Source organism: Lepeophtheirus salmonis, chromosome 10, assembly GCF_016086655.4.
Source record: "Lepeophtheirus salmonis chromosome 10, UVic_Lsal_1.4, whole genome shotgun sequence".
Lineage (NCBI taxonomy): Eukaryota > Metazoa > Arthropoda > Copepoda > Siphonostomatoida > Caligidae > Lepeophtheirus > Lepeophtheirus salmonis.
The window spans coordinates 7,995,840-8,011,795 of record NC_052140.2 but is presented as its reverse complement, the minus strand read 5'-3'; the positions used below and the strand labels follow the sequence as shown (position 1 = coordinate 8,011,795).

Sequence of the window (15,956 nt, the reverse complement as noted above, 5' to 3'; positions counted from 1 at the left end):
AGATTTCAGGGACATCTGGTGGGCTGGAGGGGCGGTTGCCCCCACCCCCAAAAAAAAAATTGGAAATTTTTGTTTTTACTAGAATTTTTTTTGTCATTCGGGCAAAATACCCAACAGAGGAAAAAAAAAAATTCGGTTAATAATTATTTCAATTTTTGAGATTCATTTCCAAAATATTTAATATTTTGAAATTCCTATCCAAAAAATTTAATATTTGAAATTCATTTCCAAAAAATTTAATATTTGAAATTCATTTTTGAAATTTTTCAAAAAATTTAATATTTAAAACTTGATGTTTGATATTTTTTTCCAAAAAATGATGTTATTTTTTCTGAATAACTGTGGATTTTTGAAATTTTAATCAAAAATTTAATATTTGAAATTTCATTTTGATATTGTTTTTTTTAAATTTTGTTTTTGAGATTTAATACTTGAAATTTTTTTCCTCAGAATTTAATTTTTCAAATTTTTATCATGAAAAAAATACTGTTTTGTGAAAAAGTATGAAAACCAATTATATATATATATAATCCCATGAACACACCAGGGCCAAATCTTTGTTTGTTTCACGATAACCAACGTTTGACTTGTTAAATGAGTGTCCCCTGTACTATAACACACCGGATGAATATACTATGTATATTTTTATAATTACACGTATAGCTATGTAGCATGTACTTTATATAGTTGCATAACAAATATGTATTCATTAATAGACGGTCAATGACTTGACCTTCCTCCCTCTTCCCCAGCAGCAAATCTCTCTTTCCATATTTTTATCAAATTCCAAACATTCTTTTGAGTGTAGTATTTATAAAAAGTACTAAGTAAGTTTTCAAACAGACACAATGTTACATACTATAAATATTAGGACTGGTACTGTGCCGCAGTTTGGTTCGCTTCGTATATATACAAGGCTCATTTGAAAAGTCCGTGCAAAGTGATGGCACTAATGCCGTGTATCAAGGTTAGCTGGTAGCATCTCTTGGAAGAGCACACACGAACTTTCAGACATATTGGTCTGTTTCTTTGGTTTGTATTCATTTCAATCCAGGAATGGGGCGGAAATATTACGGCGACTTTATTTTGGATTTGCAAGGAATAATCCTCATCGACTATCTGGAAAGGGGCAAAAAGTACAGGTTATTGGACCGTTTCAAAACTGAGCTGCAATAAAAACGCCCATGATTGGCTGCCAAAAAAGTAATTTTACTTCACGACAATAAACCAGCTCACAAATTAGAAGTCGTGGTTGCGCTGTTAATGGAAAAAGGGCAATCCCATGCAACTTCCCTCTTATGTCATCCAACACCATATTATGGATTTTATAAATGATTTCCAGAGTGGAATCCTCAATAGAGCGTCCAGAATGTTCAGCGTCACTTGTGCCCATATGACCACTCTGAAAATTTTGAAACCTCTTATAAACTGTTCTAATCGAAGGCGCAGAGTCTCCGTAATGTTTATCAAGCTTCTTTTTAGTCTCCTGGGGGTCTTTCATAAAGTACATAATGTTTAATAAACAAACATAATCATTTTTCGTCAATTTATTGAAAATCGCTCAACATTCTCGATTCAAACGAATGGCAAACAGAAAGAAAGAGATCGATCTGCACTAAAATTTTTGTGTGTTCTTCCAAGAGATGCTACTAACCAATCATAACCTCAATAATGCTTGGACTTTGCACATACTTTTTCAACGACCTTCTTATAATCACATATTAGATATTCTAAAATTTTGGTTATTATTATTTTTTATTTATGTAAAGATTCTTATTCATAAGCAGCCTTTTATACAGGAAATAATTAGATCCATCAATCAAAACCTATAGAAGCCAATTGGACAATCCTCTATAGTTTGGGTGAAATAGATGATAAATCGTTGCCTATTTAAAGAAACTTTCCTCGCAGGAATATTTGGCGATACCTACGAATCTGATCCAAAAGAAATAAATAACCTATAAAATGAATCCAAGAAATAATATAGATAAATTTCTCTATGTTTTCAAGTTAACTTGACGATACCTCGCAATTACAGGTATATTTGTAGAAAAACTCCTTTTTTTGGAAAAAAATTATAAATTAAGGAATGAGAGTATATGTAGTATAGTAATCCGTCTATATTTTATATCAACCTTTGATTTTTAGTTAAGATATGTATATTAAATAATAATTTATTTTTAGAGAAAATAAATAATTTAGGATTAAATATCGAAAAAGCAGGATAAACTACATTAATCTTGCCTTAAAAATAAATTTTACTATTATAAAGTACCGAACCGCGGTCTGTGAAGGGTGTACAACAGTTCGTACTAAACCGTACCGTTTTAGCCCTAATAAATATATATATATATGTATATCGTGTACAAGTCGTAAATTGTATAAACACATCCGTGAAACTGCAATTTAATCATTTATATAAAGTATTTTAAATGAAGAGTTTATACAAATTTCACAAAAAGATTTAAGTGAACGCAATTATTTATATGAAAAGAAACAGAGAAAAGGCTCAAAATCAGTTGGTAGTTAGCCAATTATTGGCATATTCTTCCATCAATTAATTCACTTGTGTGTATGAATAATTGAATATTCCCTGAATGTTCAATATATTAATGGTCTAGTAAGACGATATTGTGACTAATGTTGATAGTGGCTCCCTCGTGCCCCTTGTGTGTTATATCTAACCTTATGAAGAATCACAATGATGATATAAAGTATAACCTTAAATGATGTTTATTGCAAATTTCTAAGAAATGATGTTAATATGTAACAACAGTTACGAATGCTTTATAATTTTTAGTTTCTTTTGGCTCCTTTTGATAGTGTTCTTTAGCTCGGCTTATTGATCCATTTGACTTTATGGTGCCGCAAAGTATGGACAATATGTAGAGCTAACTTTTCCCGAAAGTAGTCTTGGCAAAATGTTGAAGGCCATATCTTACTTAAGAATAGTGATTTTTATAAGCTTAAGAATACTATTGGATGATGATAAGTGACGTAAGAAGTAGAGGTTGACATATGGTATCAGTCTTTTTTTTTTTTTTTTTTTTGAAGCAGTATTCATGAGCAGTCATATCTATAAATGCTTATCACAAAGTCTAAGACTAACGTTGCATGACTCACTTGACTTTCCTCTTAAATTGGCTTGACGAGAATTATGAATCCATCTTTTGCAGATATCATCGTTAAGGAGAAATCTAAATAAATGAAAACGGTTGGCTTTCCAATTTTCCGAGCAATTTATCGCAGCACAATAAGTCGTTTTCACCGAAACACTCAAAAGTAAAGGAACAAAGTCTTCTTTATTGAAGTAGATAAATGCTTTATCAAGCCATTAAAAAGTGGAAGCGATATTTAAGTGTCTTTTAAGGGGCTTAAAATTTATTATAACCAACTTACCTAATTAATGTTTGTTGAAATATTTAATTTTTGTCTTGTTGATACATACTAAGCGTTTGGGGGCGCTACTGTCGATTATTTGCCAATAGCGCTTGCCAGTTGCTAGACCTGTATAAGTATGTACTCTGTGGTGTAATCATCAAAAGTATTACCGATACATTTTCCTTCACAATTTTTACATTTGAGCATTTCTTACTCCAATACAAGAAAAGTAGTTAGGTTCTACAACTTGAGTTTTGTAATTCCAGTCCAGTCATAATACCGGTTCTTACGTCTTTCGAACTTTCAGTACTTGAACTGATTTAAAAAATAAGAAATATAGTTGAGTGATGTCATAAAGGACCGAAGTTTTAGGAATGATATGCAGGACTGAACTCGACAGTACTACAGTCTTTAATCCTAAATTAGGACCTATAAACACCTACCATCTACTTTTTATAAAACGATGACAATTTTAATGACCTATTTTTTGAAAGTTAAAAATTTGACGATTAACAATTGTGAATATTTTTTATTTCAATTTGTAGTAAAAAAATAAATACACATTTTAACAGCAGTTCATTCCTTATTTGATAAAAAACCTTGTCTTTTTGACAAATTTCACAAAAAGATTTAAGTCAACACAACTATTTATATGAAAAAAAATAGAAAAAAGGCTCAAAATCAGTTGGTAGTTAGCCAATTATTGGCAAATTCTTCCATCAAAAATTTTTGAGAAGTATTCATAGCTAGACATGAGCCAGTTTAAATTCAACCAATAAACGTTCTAAACACTGAAACGAGGGGGAATAGCAAAATAATTGATTGTTGACAATAGTTTTTGTTAGTGAGGCCAAACCATGTTACCACTTAGTCAAGGCCCTGTGTCAGGATTATATTTTAGGGAGAGGAGGCTTGGATTGTGGAATATTTTTGAAGAAAAAAAATCCAAAAATGAAGCTTCTTGGAAAAAAAAAAAAAAAAAAAAATTTCATGTATTAAATTTCTTGGGAAAAAATTTCAAAAATCCACAGCTATTCAATATTTTTTTTTTTTTTTTTTAAAAACCTCAATAATCCATAGCTATTCTCAAAGAATTATATTACTTGGAATTTTTGTTTCAAAAATCCACTGCTGTTTAAATAATAAAAAATTTAAAAGAAAAATTTCTACATTTAATTATTAGGAAAAAATGTTAAAAAAACATTCAAAAACTAAATTTCAAATATTGGAATTTTTTTGGAGAAAAATTCCAATATTAAATTTTTCGATACAAATTTCAAAAATCCATGGATATTCTCAAAAAATTTAATTAATTTGAAAAAAATTGGAAAAATTAAATTAAATTTCAATTAATATTTTTTTTTGAAAAAAAAAAATCAAATATTAAACTTTCTAGTAAAAAGCAAAAATTCCTTAACTTGAGCAGGGGGAGCTATAGCCCTCCAGTCCATCCCTGCAGACGACCCTGGGAGTGTTTCGTTTTTCTATCTTGGGGAATTTTGTTCTCAAGGAGTTTTATTCTTTAGGAATTTTGTTCATCTGTGCTTTTGTACACATAACAGAAATAAAAAACTATTCTTTTGTATTCATTGAATGAGATTCTTTTTTATTTACATAGTATATAAAAGTCAAAAAGTCTCATGCATTCTATAATTATTATTAGTCATGGGATATGTCGTCAACTATAAAAGCTCCAACCTTGAAAATAAATATGAAATTAACTAATGACCATAATTATCATTAAATAATTATTTGACAAATACATAATTATATACATGTATGTAGACACTTGAAACCCTCGAATCAATTAGCGAAAAAAGCAAGCATCCGTTCACTTTCCCTTTGCTATTGCCATAAATAAGATCAATGCCCTCGTCTCTAAGACATAAATGATGATGATTATTTTATATATTTGAGTAGGAATGGAAATAAATAAACAAATAACTATAATACTAATCTCTTGGTCGAACAAACCAAACCATCCCAGGTAACGCTACACACAAATAACGAAATGTCCTATTTTACAAGGCATTTTTCTTTTGTGCTTTTAAGTCTAGTGAAAGTAGTTTTATATATATATATGTGTGTTATTTAACCTTGCAAAAAAAATAAATGAGTAAATTAAGAAGAAGAAAAAAAAATGGTCGTGGTTGTAGGCCCGCTCATCCTGCCTCCTCTTATTCAAGGTCACGTTCAAATACATAAAGGAAATCTGTTCCCATAGTAATTATTATTATTATTATATTGACATTTCTACATTTTATAACATGTACATAGGTGACTCAAAATACTATTAACCATTGGTGTACCAAAGCATCATCGCCTATAAATAATATATGGTGTGTTTTTTTTAGTGACTTGTTGTCCTATTAGAGGATATGATTGTATCTTCTTCCTCAGATCAGTCTAAATGAATAGAAGCGAGCCCGCGCTGACGCAAATATAAAGTAAAAAAGAAAAGGAAAAGATTGCGTACTTATGTTTTGGTCCGACACTGGTCCTTAGTTGCATCCAAGGATTTGCTTCGTGAAGATATACCTAATAAGAGGTAAAGGCTCTTGGTCAAATTACAAATACTTATACCTTTTTTTCCATCCTCCTTGGTATATTATTTTTACTTATAATATATTTATGGTTATAGAATGAAGACCTGGGTTATATTGGCAACACTATTGGTGGTCGCTACCGCGGTTCCACAAGGAGGATTCTTCTCCAATTTAGCAAGTAGAATTAGAAATTCTCTACGACGACCCTCAAGACAAACTAGGCAGCCACCTCCACCATTCAGACCACGGTTACCAGCACAACCCGCCTTCCCACCCCAAGGGCATCCCACTTTGCAGAAACAACAACAACCCCATGAACATGCTCACAACCACCCACAATCCCATCAACAACAACATCAGCAAAAACCATTTGCAACATCTCCATTCAGTAATCAAATCAGTCACAGTCCTCTGAGATCTCAACCCGGTAGACCTCAATCACCTCCTCAAATTAGTTCCTTTACTCACGGATGTGCACATGCTGTACCCAATCTTGAGCGTCCTGACGGATCTAAATACATTATGACCTTTTTGAATGGCTGCTCTAATTTCACAGCCCAAGAAGCTGATGACTACTGCCGTGCTAATGCTGGCCGTGCCATATCCTTAGACACTACTGATAAGGCCAACTACATTAATAACATCCTTGCTCAAAATGCTCAAAGATATTTGTGGACTGGAGGACGAATTGATCATAATGCTGGTGTTGTCACTTGGCCATCTGGGGCAAGAGAGGGATATCAACGTGGAAAGAGATTCTGGTCATACACAGGAGGGTAAGAAGATATATTTCTACCTCTAATTATACATTTTTTTTAATTATCCACATATTTTCTTTAGTGCCAGTAAAACAGAAGATGTTCCTCAACCTGATAACCGTGATGGCAATGAAGTTTGTATCGCTATTCTCAACAACTTTTATGCTGATGGAATCAGATGGCACGACGTAGCATGTCATCATAGAAAACCAACTATTTGCCAACTTAGTTAATTACTATTAAAACAAAAAAACAACACGTTCTAGATATTGTTTTTCTTTTGAATTTAGCTATTTATTTATCGTTAAAAAAAATAATGTATTTACTATTTTTTTGAATACATTTAAATATACACTGTTTCTGTATTCTGTTAGCGTTGGGCTTTTATTCACATTCCATCCATGGAGTTGTCAAATGATTCATCAGTTAATTATTGCATCATATCTCAGTATTCCTAACGTAATAATATACTTTCACATTGAGGAATATCTCCCCCTAATTGTTGGGTTAAACATATTTACAAGGGAACATTTCCCTCATACAGCCACACATGATGTAATTTCTATGAATCATTTCAACAATGCTAAGGAATTACACATGTTACAATGTTAATTCAATAACTATAACTTTTCCAAAAAATGAATTTAAAAAAATAACTAGTATACCTTTTCTTTATTAAATCTCACAACCTTTCCTTTGAAAAACTAAAAACTGAAAAAAAAAAACCCAAACCCTCAACAACATTAAGATCATTAATATTGGCTGCAAGAATTCGAAATATCCACCGCTGAGAGCAAAATACCCTGTAAATTTTGTTGTTGTTGAGGACATGCCGTGTCATATCAACCTCAGGTGATGGTTGCCTCCCAAAATTGAAATTTGGTCCTTTAACCGAATGTCACTTACTTTCGATTTAGGTACATCTGCTAAGAATCAATTCGGAGTCAATTTGGGTTTGGTTCCAATTTTCTGAAGGCAGTAACTTTATTTTGACTTTTTAACACAGAGAGAAATGCTTCTGTAGAAGCCCGTGCAGTAAGCTTTTGCACTTTTAAGTGCAAAAGCTTATATTCCCAAGAAACTAACGCTTGAAGAAACTATCTGTAGAGCAGATCTTAGATGTATAATACCTGGGGGAAATTTGAAACTTACATACTTAACGTCTGATACATAACCGATTTCAAATTGATTTAGATTTTTTTTTAAATTCTCGAATGTCTTGATCAACAAAAAAAAAAAAAATCGACCTCATCAATCGAATCAGAGAAATATTCCTTAACAGGACCTTGCAGAAGGTCGAAAGGAGTTAGCATTTCTTTTTTTTTCTTCACTTTTACAATTTAATATTTCTACATTGACTACTAATTTTTTTCCTTATTTGAGGGATCATCATTTGGATTGAGGGAATTTTGAACCTTTTGTGATATAGTCTACTCGACTGAGGGAAGAATTCCAGGTAATAGATTTATATCGGCAATTGATTCCTCCTCGTCTAAGTCACCTTCTAGCTCCATATCATCAGAAAAGTCGTCAGGCAAACTCATAAGCATTTGAACAACTTCTTCTGTAGAAAATAATTTTTTGGACATGTTTCTAGACATAAGATAAACAAAATAGCTACTAGAACATATAGGTACATAAAATACTTAAACATTAATTTTGGAGTAAGGCAACCAACAATTCTCCTAGTTGAACGGAGAAAAGAGAACAATTTGTTCAGTATACAAAAATATATTTATCTCCCTCACGGGAGCCTTTTCAATTTTAACTGATAGTAATAATTAATAATATAAGAATCTGAGAATTAAATATTTTAATTTTAATTTTTTTTTTAAGGAAACTACAATATGTTGAATTTCCGAATAGACTCTCCCTCTTGGGAGAAGTAGTTGTTGTAGTTTCTTCAATCATTCCATATTTAATCCTCCTCTTTATTGATGTGGTGATGTCTTTTAATCTTCTTCTGTTTGGCCTATATATTGGCCTCCACAGCTGGATTTTGAGCAAGTAATGCAGTATATTACTGCAGTTGTCTCACAGTCAAGCAAATTATGAATATGTATAGAGTCAGACTTCTAATTAATTCAATTATTTATATCTGTTTTTGCACTTTTTGAGCCTCGCATTTAACCTTGCAATAAATGAGCATTAAAAAAAGAAAACAGAAAATCAACATGGTAAGCCTAACAATTTGAAGAATGTCAGCTGTGACTAGAGAGGAAGGAAAAAAGGATATAAATTTGCTAGTATTACTCCGACCTCGATCCCAGTTTTACTCTGAGTCCAACAAGGACTCAGAGTAAAACTCAGGAACAAATCCTCAGGGTTATTCTCCGCCTTTTGTTGGACTAAACGAATTTTGAATCAGTTATTGAATATAATTGAATTTATTTATGAAAAGATGTTCACTACTCAGGAATTAAATGATAATGACAGCTGTTAAGGAAAAGAAAATCCATGGTTATAACTAATAGAGAAATTAGAATTGGTAATGTTAATGCATGCCCCTCCACAAAGGAATGTCTAACGCCGGGCTGAGTAAGGAATAATCAAGCTTGTTCACCACCCTTTTTTCATTCAATTCCTCATTTTTTTTAAAACTTTCCGTTCGCCGTTCTTTTTTTTTCTTCACGTTCAATAGTTCCATCAGATGTCCACTATTTTTGTATATTTATTTGAAAATTTATATTTTGGCTATTTTTCATTTAAAGCAACTTTTAATTTACTTTTTCTAAATAATTTTTGTACTCTAATCGACAAAGAGTAAAAATATATAATAAAAGGTATTGTCTGATGAAAAAAAAAAAAAAAAAAAAAAATACTATAGTATGTATTAACAAAATTTGTTTTATCAAATTTCTTCTTAAGTAGATAAGTAGAGATATTTGCCTTGTGTAACATAACAAATTATATAATAATTGTACAAATAAAATTTGTGACTGTTTATCCTGATTCTAAAAAGTTGACTAAGTATGGAACTCATGGCTAGTGCACAAAAATTTCATTTTGTAAGAAAATAACCATTGCACAAATTCATTTCCTGCTCTAGAATGTCATATTTAGGCCACATTATTACTTTTTTTTTTTAAGAGGGGATCTTTTTTTAGAATTTTTTATAAAAAAAAAAATCACAGAATAAAAAAAATTGGAAAAAAAAAATTCTAAATTTAAATTTCAAATATTAAATTTTTTGAAAAAAAAAATCGATTTTAGGGTATGACTCAATTTTTCCACAATGATAGTCGGGCCAAGTTAGTCCCATAACAATCTGACCTGGTCTGCCTTTAATTTTTCTTTGTCAGGTCAAGTCGGGTTACATTTTTTTTACTTTCTGACGGAATTTTTTGGAGAGGCCTATGATTGGTTTTTAATGGCTTTGCTGATTTTTTCAAAACACTATTAAATCCACATGTTAGCTCATCTCTTGTATACCCGCAGTGGTCTTAGTTTGTCTATAATGTTAACCTCTTCAGAGAGGTGGTTTTTTCTTTTCTTTTTATATAGTTAGTGTACAGTTTTCGTTTTGTATTTAGTTCAACTTTATATTTTGCATTGGCCATTGATGTTACATTTTCAATTATTTATTAGAGGCTTTTATTTTTTCTCAGAATGTAATAAATATCTAAGGCAAATAATATATTCAGCGTGTGAGAGTATCCTAAGGAATATACATATTATATTAATGGTGCATAGATTGATTCAGATTGGCCCTGGTAGCATAGCTAATCATAATACCACACAAATGAAATTTTTAAATCAAACAAACTCTCCAATCCTCTTTTTTTTTTCTTTTTTTCTACAGACTTTTTCCTGAGGCCCAAAAATGAGTAACAAACTAACTCGAAGATAAAATTATAAAATCGACTGGAATTATGTGTTCAAAGACTCACAAATGCGAATTATATTTTAAGACTAATGATTTGAATTTGATATTGACATAATAAATCTTCCACGGCTCGATAGGCCCATTCATCATTTTATGAAATAGGGTAAACTAGCATAGGTAAGATTGCAATTTTCTACGTATTGCTTCATTTCTAATTATAATTGGTAAATACTTCAATAAATTCGGGGCCCACCCGTAGAGAGGGAAACACTTTTAAGTTTGTTAACGTTTTAATAACTTTATATAGTTGACTAATTGGAATTGATGTACTAAAATAGCAAATACAGAAGAGAAATACATAGAATCCATTCACTAATGATATATATACATAACAATGATTTCGTGAAGAAAAAAAATGATTTGAAAGAAATATAAATACTGGATTCGAGTGCTTTAACTTAATAAAACATCTAACTTAATACATCAACAAGTATAGGTTGGGACTTATGAATATATGAAATTTAAAACTTTACTACTAAAAATAAATGATGAACAAAACATACGAAATTTTTTTTGGGATAAATAAATAGTTATCAATTTCTCTGATAGAGATTCCACGGTTTTCAGAAACAATTTTCTACACTGCTTCAACATATTTATCTGTTGTTGATGTACTTGGGCGTCCAGAGCGTAGCCTGTCATTAGCATCCTCCTAGCCATCTTAAAGAGTTTATACCACTTGAATAAGGAACAAAAATCGCTGCGGTAGATACTAGTAAGGCACAAAAGAGGGCATACAACGACAATTATATACATATAAACTGGGGTACCTCGATATTTTATGCACGTTTGAAAGGTGAATTGACTCAAAAAATTTAAAAACGCTTCTCAAGTATTCTCATGTATGCGGGAGTACATCAAATTTCCCAACTAAGACTACAGGATTGGCATATTTCTTTGCAATAGTTCTAGGATGTTACACCCCGGGAAGTTTCGCCCTGGGATGTTCTGCCCTGCAGAAGTATCGCCCTCATACAAATATTATAGCATAAATGAATTTTCACATATATTTTAAGATTTAAAATTAGGCTCCCCCTATTGAAGTCATTTGTAATGTATTTTTGCATTGAGTGTTGTAAAATGTGTGCATTTAACTTAATTTAATACATTTTAATATATTAAAATATCCAATGGTTCGAATTCATTGTAATAAGAAACAACAATAATTGCATATTAACTACTCAAATGCCATAATTTCATAATTAATTATAAAGGACTTCAAGTTGAAGTAAAGGAGAAGACCTTAAATTAATGTGGGAGGTACATTTATGCTATAATATATGTATGAGGGTGAAAATTTCCTAGGGCGAAACTTCTCAGGGCGTAACTTCTGTTCACACTTTGCAATATTGTTTCTATATTCTATTGTCCATTATAACATATACATTTTTTATTTTCGTTGTTCTAGACGATTGGGTAGCTCATTGATGACATTCATAGTTTTTAATCTAACTCATGGCAATTAAAACTTTGTTATCAAGAAACGATAATTTATTTGGATATTTAATCTTTTTCACGATTTGTGCATGCAATTTCTAAAAAATCAAACAAGATTCTTAGATAAAATAGTGTTGATCACATGCAATCTAAGTGGTATAAATCTTACTTTATATACTTTCTCACTCTTATTATCTTTGAGATTATCATCAATGTGAAAATGTCAAAGTATCTTATATATATGTAACAACGTGAATGTTGGCTTCAAGAGTCAATGAATCATTTTATAAATTCGTTTCTGTGGTAACCTCTTCATCAGTTATAAATTAATTATCAGAGCCATTTAATCAATTGCCAATGTACCCCTGGGAGGCCATATTTCTGAGAAACTGTTCGCATCTTATATCCCTTGTATCTTAGGTTCTCCTATACGCAGGCTCTCACTGTCACTTTGCTGGTCCCCCACTCCTAGTAATGGAGAAGAATCTCCTTGATGGGTCATTATTGATCATGGTTTGAACTTTTTAGATGAATTCGTTTTTCAAGTTTTTATGGCTCATGACGAATCTGGGATTATCAGTCTCCAAAAGACCCTTAAGTATTTGCTGCTTGGTCAGACACATTTGAGACCTCCCAATTTGAAATCTCCATGTCGTTGAGATCAAAAATCATCGTCACGGTGCAACGACGTTCCTCCTATGTAAATTCTCTATATATGGAGTAGCTGTCACTATGATCATTGATCCCATTTTTATGGGAATCTTGATGATTCAACATTCAATTTTTCTGACAGTTGGAAGGCGACCATGTAATCCCTGCAAAAATACTACACCTTCTAGGATGTGTGTACCGGGGTGCTATCTTGGGTAAACAAATAGTTGTCCATGGAGAACGTGTTCTTCAACCATGGCAATACATAGTACATGAGGACCTTGTAGTAGATGTCCGTGTTGACTTTCTCGTTGCCCTTGAAGAAGTAAAGAGGTATCTTGCTACCGTCGGACGTCACGACACCGTTGACCATGACCTGAGCTGAATGTTTGCTCTGAAGGTTCCCTTGACCTGAACTCTTGATTCAGCCAAGAAGTGATCATTTCTCCTGTTCAGAACAGTTCATTTGTTAAAATCTTCTTATGGGAGATCGACTTGTGTGTGGAGGAAATTGCACACCCTCTGCCGTTTTACTTGTTGCTCAGACATTTTTGATTGTACGGAAACAAAACAAACATCAAATTGTATCTTTTTTTCAATTCTTGGTGCCAAGTACAAAATTATCATACTTTTAGAACTTAAACTAGGCGGCCTCTAAGAGAATTCTAATTTTTTCATCACTCTATAGATTTTATAATTGTCAATGAAAAATAGTTTATGAAATATAGCGAAAAATGATTCATTTTAATAATTATTAGATCAAACAACTTTAATTGAGATGACATTGTAAATTTTGCATAAATTATTTTCTGTTCACAAAACAACATTCCTGCCCTGTCCGTAATCAAAAGTACTTGACACACAAACCGCCCTAATGAACAAGGAAAAAATATTTAATCATATAATATTTCACGATTAGAGTAGATAAAGTTCTTAGAAGTAATTTTCTTGGGAAGAACTTTTTTTTTGTCTCATATCTACGAACTACAAATACGTGAATATTTATACGTATGCATATCCAAGTTAGCTTTAAACAATTAAAATCAATGATACAAACGCGGTTACATTCCACAGATTGAATCCAAATAAAATAAAATGATCAAGACCATCGAATAACCATCAAATAACCTTATAAAGGTCGTTGTATGTGTATAATTATTATAGAAATGTTTTCTTATAGACAAGTAATTTTGTGGTCTAGAATTTTTGTTCATACATATATGATAATCATTCGTGGAAAAAAAAAATACTTATTTTTTCTAATTAAAAAAGGTTGAATATAATATAAATTTATTTTGAATCAACATAAAAACGGGATTAAAATGAATACAACATTTAAATCCTAAATAATAGAATAGGTTGTGAAGATAACTAATTTTTAAATCTTCCGTGAAGATAACTAATTTTTAAATCTTCCTTGAAGATAACTAATTTTTAAATCTTCCGTGAAGATAACTAATTTTTAAAACTTCTGTGTCCATAACCAAGGACGTCTGCTGGATTATACATCATGTCGTTATCTTTATTGTGCCACGCAACCTTGCTTTAAAAAAAAACAGAAAAAAGGCCCAAAACCAAACGGTAGTTAGCCAAATTAGTCAATCATACCAACTGTCATTTATCTCTTATAAACTCCCAGACTATCACTGTCATATTATTTCCTCACCATTTTTAAAATAAATTACATATTATTAAATCTACATAGTATTTTATTCGATACTGTATTATAATATTGCTTAATAATATTTGATTAAAAGAGCAGTTATGATATAGTTATCATATTATTTCTATGAAGAAATAGCCTAAATTTCTTCATAGAAATAAAAATATGGCCAATATATTTATTAGTTAAACGACGAGGGATCAACAATTAATTGTATTCCTGTTCTTTGGAAACGGAGCATATGTATAGAATAACTCATTACTTTGTTTATTTATCAAAAAGAATAAAATGAAATAACCATGACGTATCAAGGGAGAAGAAGGAATCAGGGAGGTAATGCCGTGATAGATTTATTATTTTATTTTTATGGGGGAAGCTTTGAATTTTTAACAAAAAAAATTAAAAATCGATAACTATTCAGAAAATATTTCTAAAATTGAAATTTTGTAAATTTTTTTTTGTAAATTTCCCTTCCACAAGTAAAAAAATTCTATATTCAACTTTTTTGTACAATTTCAAATATCTATAGATATTCACAAAAAAGGAAATTTTTGGGAAAAAATTAAAATCCACAGTTTTTCACAAAAAATTTCAAAACTCCATAGTTAAAAAAAAAAATTAAATATAAACATTTTTGGAAATAAATTAAAAAAAAAATTACCCTTATTTTCGTGTAAAATGAAATGAAATTTCGTGAGTAAATTTTTTTTCAAAAACCAAAACTTCCTTTTTTCTGGGGGCGGGGTATGGCTACAGCCACTTAGACCCGTTGATAATTTTTCCTTATATATATTTTTATCAGACAAATGTATATTCAGATGTGCATTCGTTAATTTACTTCCATTGACTGTTCCCCTTTATTTGGGTTTTCTTCGTTTTGTTTCCTATATTAAAAATCTTGATTTTGGGGTACCCGCTATGATTTCACCAATCATTTTCCCTCGTATCGATTTTTTGCAGAATCCTCCTTGTGAACTCATAGAAGCAGTGAATTTAGTTACACAAGAAGTAAAATGATCATAGGAAATAGAAAAGTATTCATGTGTTAAATTAAATTGGCATAAAAATGGATCAGGTGGTCTACGTTTTATGATTTGGAAGCCAAAACAAAAGTAACGTAAAATATAAGCCAAAAAAGATATTCACAATTTATCTGGACCAACCCATAATTCTTGACGTTGAATGTGTTAAAGAGCATTGTTTTGATATTATTGTAGTACCACAAATAGACTTTCGCATTTTCAACTAAATGGCCCTAAAAATTTAGTTTATAAAGTAAAGGATAATTTTCACAAAAATATAAAAAGAGCTTCCATTAAAATAAAAATTAATGAGTGAAAAAGGATTCAAAAATTAAATTGAAATGGGGATTGATTCCATATTGTTCTGAAGCATTTATAAAAATGTTACATGTCTAATTGTATTCTCCCAAATTAAATTGATATTGAATACATTCCTTAATTTACAAGGTGCCACTCTTAATTCAACTGAATACCCATTAATAAAACATTTAATACCCCATATCGTATCTCCTCTTGCACGCCTTCCCCTCCCTCTAGTTTTAGTATTCAATGCTAAAAACAAACAATGATAAAATAATTTTAATGATAAAAAATATCATATTGACTATATTT

At 30.9% G+C, this 15,956-nt stretch overlaps 1 protein-coding gene across 1 annotated transcript; it reads left to right on the top strand.

Annotated features, from left to right (window-relative positions):
- The first annotated feature begins 5,772 nt into the window (after positions 1-5,772).
- On the top strand, positions 5,773-7,050 carry LOC121125450 (uncharacterized). Its single transcript, XM_040720651.2, has 3 exons — positions 5,773-5,929; positions 6,023-6,703; positions 6,768-7,050. The coding sequence occupies exons 2-3, from the start codon at positions 6,024-6,026 to the stop codon at positions 6,916-6,918; spliced, it is 831 nt and encodes a 276-aa protein (XP_040576585.1). The 5' UTR covers positions 5,773-5,929; position 6,023; the 3' UTR covers positions 6,919-7,050.
- The last annotated feature ends 8,906 nt before the right edge of the window (positions 7,051-15,956 follow it).